At 36.8% G+C, this 4034-nt stretch overlaps 1 protein-coding gene across 1 annotated transcript; it reads right to left on the bottom strand.

Annotated features, from left to right (window-relative positions):
* Positions 1-241: 241 nt before the first annotated feature.
* LOC139843211 (uncharacterized) lies at positions 242-742 on the bottom strand. Its single transcript, XM_071833278.1, has one exon. It carries the CDS (start codon positions 740-742, stop codon positions 242-244), a length of 501 nt encoding a protein of 166 aa, XP_071689379.1.
* Between the last annotated feature and the right edge of the window lie 3292 nt (positions 743-4034).

Here is a 4034-nt window from a genome sequence, read left to right as displayed (position 1 = left end):
AAATTTAATTTCTAAGAGATTTTGCATATACCGTAAAGGAGGTCTTAAAAGCCTTATGTGACACGGTTTTTGAATAGGTGAAATACTTAGGGTTAGTACACAGGAAATAGTAAATCGTAAACGAAAAAATAAATATAGAAGTAAAAATACTAACTACGATAGGTTTGGGGTGCCTCCCAATAGCGCTTTGTTTAAAAAGTCTTTATAGCTCGACTTTCCAAAATACCTGGTTGACTTAAAGTCAAGGTGGGTCAAGGGAAAGAGGATCTTCTTCCCTGGTGTGGTCTTCTAAATAGAATTTCAGTCGGTGTCCGTTAACTTTGAAGTTCCCGGTAGGTCCTTCTAATTCTACGCCTCCATGTGGAAAGACATGTATCACTGTAAACGACCCACTCCATCTTGATTTAAACTTACCAGAAAATCTTTTAAACAGTGAATTGAAAATTAGAACTTTATCACCAGGAGCAAACTTTGATGGTGTGAGTTTTGCATCGTGTAAGAGCTTGGTTCGTTCCTTGTAGATATAAGAAGTCTCGTACGCTTGGTCTCTTAATTCGGCGAATTCTTTCATCTGCATCTTGCGATGTCTACCAGTCTTTGAAGGATAGAATTTACATGTCTTTAATGCCCAGAGAGCTCTGTACTCTGATTCTATCGGAGAGTGACATGCTTTACCATAGATCATTCGGTACGGTGTAGTGCCAACTGGGTTTTTGTAGGGTACGAAATGCCCATTGTGCATCGTCTAGTTTCTCGGCCCTGGTGGCCGACAGTACGTTCCAAAATTCTTTTAAGTGCTCTATTTGTGACTTTTGCCTGTCCATTAGTCCGGATGATAAGCAGTAGACATTTTGTGGGTAACTCCGTATTGTTGCATCATCTTGATGAATTGAGTATTGCAGAAGTGTGTGCCTCTGTCACCTATAATAGCGCGAGGAGTTCCGAATCGGCAAAATAGTCTTTTGAGGAAGCTGGTGACGACCTTGGCATCATTGGTTGGAAATGCATAAGCTTCTACCCATCTAGAAACATAATCAACAGCTACGAGGACGTACACTTTCCCGTTGGACTTGGGAAAAGGTCCCATGAAGTCTAATCCCCATATATCGAAGATTTCACAAGCTTGGATGTTGGTGCGTGACATCTCATTCTTTGCGGAGATGATTTCTTGTCTTTGGCAAGAATCACATAGTCTCACAAGGTCTTGGGCATCTCGAAATATAGTTGGCTAATAGAAGCCTGAATCATAGATCTTTCTAGCGGTGAGGTTTGCTTCGTGATGACCACCGTTTGTCCGTGACGACATTGCTGGAGAATTCTTAATGCTTGCTTTTCGTCTACACATCTCCTTATTACTTGATCTTGACAGACTTTAAACAAGTATGGATCGTCCCAATAATAGTGCTTAGCATCTCTGAAGAACTTTCGTCTTTTAGTAGTGCTCATTCCTTTTTAGACTACTCCCGCAACTAAATAGTTGGCTATGTCAGCGTACCAAGGGGTATCGGTGAATTGTGATCCTAGCTCGACTTTTTCCACCCTCATAAGCCGTTCTTCCGGAAATTTATCTCTGACTATCTTCCGCCCGTGATTAAAACGTTATACCTTTATAGCTTAGTTGGCTGCGCATGGTTATTAATCATGTGATCTTGAGTTCGACCTTATTTTTTACTGTACAATGTTATGTAATGTTAGTAGCATAATTTATGAGTGTAACAAATGTATGTCGCTTGTAGCTCAGTTGGTAGGGCTCAATCTTCTAAACTTTGTAGTCTTACTTTCGAATCCTACACAACCATACATTGTATATAGAATCAAACTGAAAAAAATGGCGAACAGTGCCCAGCGAAAAAAACCTTGGAATGGATTCCAGCCTCGGATTGGGCCTCCGGGCCCAGCAACATCTGCTAACACCCAAGCACAATCCGAGCCTAATTTCCTCTTTTTCGATTTTTTAAAACACCCATTTTTTAGTCGATAAATGCATAGATGTGGACATATGAAACAAAGGTAGGTGTGGTGCAGTGGTTTTGGTGCGTGTTTGTCAACCATGTTCAAGCCTTGGGCCTTCTCTCTCTCTCTTTTTATTATTATTTTCAACCATTTTCACATTTTAACTTTATTATGCTTTTTGCCCTTTAAGGTTTGAATCTTTTAGTGTGTGCCCTAAAATTCATACTTCCATTTTTCGTTAGCATCTTGTACAACTTTAAAAAAACATTTTCTAACTTTGTTTCGAAACAAATTCGCAGGCGTGTTTGGTCCGTTGAGTCAACTTATGTTTCTTGGATTACGTGTGACTTATTAGAGTTAAATTTTTTTTACTAAAAATATATAGTTATGTACGACAAAAGCTTCTTAAACGCAGCGAAGCGTGTTTAATGGTTAAGAGAGTGTTTCAACTCTGAATGGTTCAGCACGGAATGCTTAACCATTCAGCGTCATATGTCATTTAGAAGTCAGAAACAAACACGTTGAATCATTCAATTAAGAGGTAAACATACACACCCTAAGTTTTAAAAAGTATCATGTGTTCTCATGATAAAACAAATTGGTAACAATAGTATTATCTGGGTCCTCCTCATTCTAACAAAAATTGGAAACAATAGTATTATTTGGATTCTCCTCATTCCGTGCTTCTTAGATATTCTGGTATGATGCTGCAAGTAAGAAAACTCAAACAAAGTTACAAATAGATGCTAGCGATTTCGGTTCTATTTTAATGTGGTTAAAAGTTGAAGACAAGGTGGCCTTAATTAGAGGCGTAAACGAGCTGAGCCGAGCTCGAGCTCGAGCTTAGTAGTGTTCGAGCTCGGCCCGTTTTGTTCAGTTAAGTTTCATATATTTTATTATATAATGATTATCTATTTCAAACTTATAATAAATAACATATATACTTTCATATATTTTTTTATTTATTTACTATCAAATACTTATTTATTTTAACATGTGTTGGCGTCTCATATTAATGGTGGACTTAACATTGATAGTATTCGGGCTTTTAACTACGCTTTACTTTTCAAATGAGATTTGTTAGTTGTTACATATCCCGATGCTATATTGTGTAATGTAATGTAATTCGAGCGATTCACGATCAGATGGGTGAAATGGATGGTCATTTTATTCACGGGTCCAGTACATGGTCGAACATAATAAAATTGTTTATAAAGGCAAAAGGTGATGGCGTTGTTCCGACTAATGTCTTACGGGTTAACGTAGAAAAGGGTGATTCGATTCATTATTGGAAAGATAACTGGAGAGGCCACAGTTTGTTGAGTGTTAAATTTAATAGACTAGCTCATTTGGATGTAATCCGCAATTGTATATTGGCAGATAAAGTCTCAAACGGAAAATGGTCATGGGAATGGAGACGCCAAGAGAATGGGTCTCGTAAATTGACATCGGTTCAGATGTGTTTGTAGTTTGTTGTACCTTCCTTGTCACAAGAATTGGATAGCTGGGAATGGTCTACCTCAGAAGATGGCACGTTCAAAGTGTGCAGCACTCGTCGATACATTAATGAAGTGATTCTTCCTTCATCGGAGTTAGAGACGCGTTGGTATAAAAAATTACCCCCGAAAGTCAACGTGTTTTTATGAAGAGTTAGCTGAGATCGGGTGGCTGAATTTTTCTGCTTGAGGGATGGAGATTAATGATATCGGTTGCGTGATTTGTGATTATAGAGTGGAGTCTGTGATAACCCGAGAATTTCTGACTAAATTTAAACTTAATCTTATATGATTTCGACACGATAAGCAAAGTCTGTAATGTTGAATCTCGAAAACTTTGGAACAGTTTACATGAATGCATTTGACCTTTGACTATTCCCGACGATTCACGAACAATTGTGTGTAAATAAATATGTAAAAATAAATATAAATATAAATATATATATATATATATATATATATATATATATATATATATATATATATATATATATATATATATATATATATATATATATATATATATAAGAGTATATATAATATTTGAGTAATCAAATACACAATAATCATTTGGAATAAAAAAAA

Source organism: Rutidosis leptorrhynchoides, chromosome 1, assembly GCF_046630445.1.
Source record: "Rutidosis leptorrhynchoides isolate AG116_Rl617_1_P2 chromosome 1, CSIRO_AGI_Rlap_v1, whole genome shotgun sequence".
In the NCBI taxonomy this organism is placed as follows: Eukaryota; Viridiplantae; Streptophyta; class Magnoliopsida; order Asterales; family Asteraceae; genus Rutidosis; species Rutidosis leptorrhynchoides.
Note: the sequence above shows the minus strand (reverse complement) of the source record. Positions and strands in the feature narration are given on the sequence as shown.

What these genes read in the sequence shown, in the direction of transcription:
- LOC139843211 (XM_071833278.1), bottom strand. Translation starts at nt 742, where the DNA reads ATGCACAATGGGCATTTCGTACCCTACAAAAACCCAGTTGGCACTACA.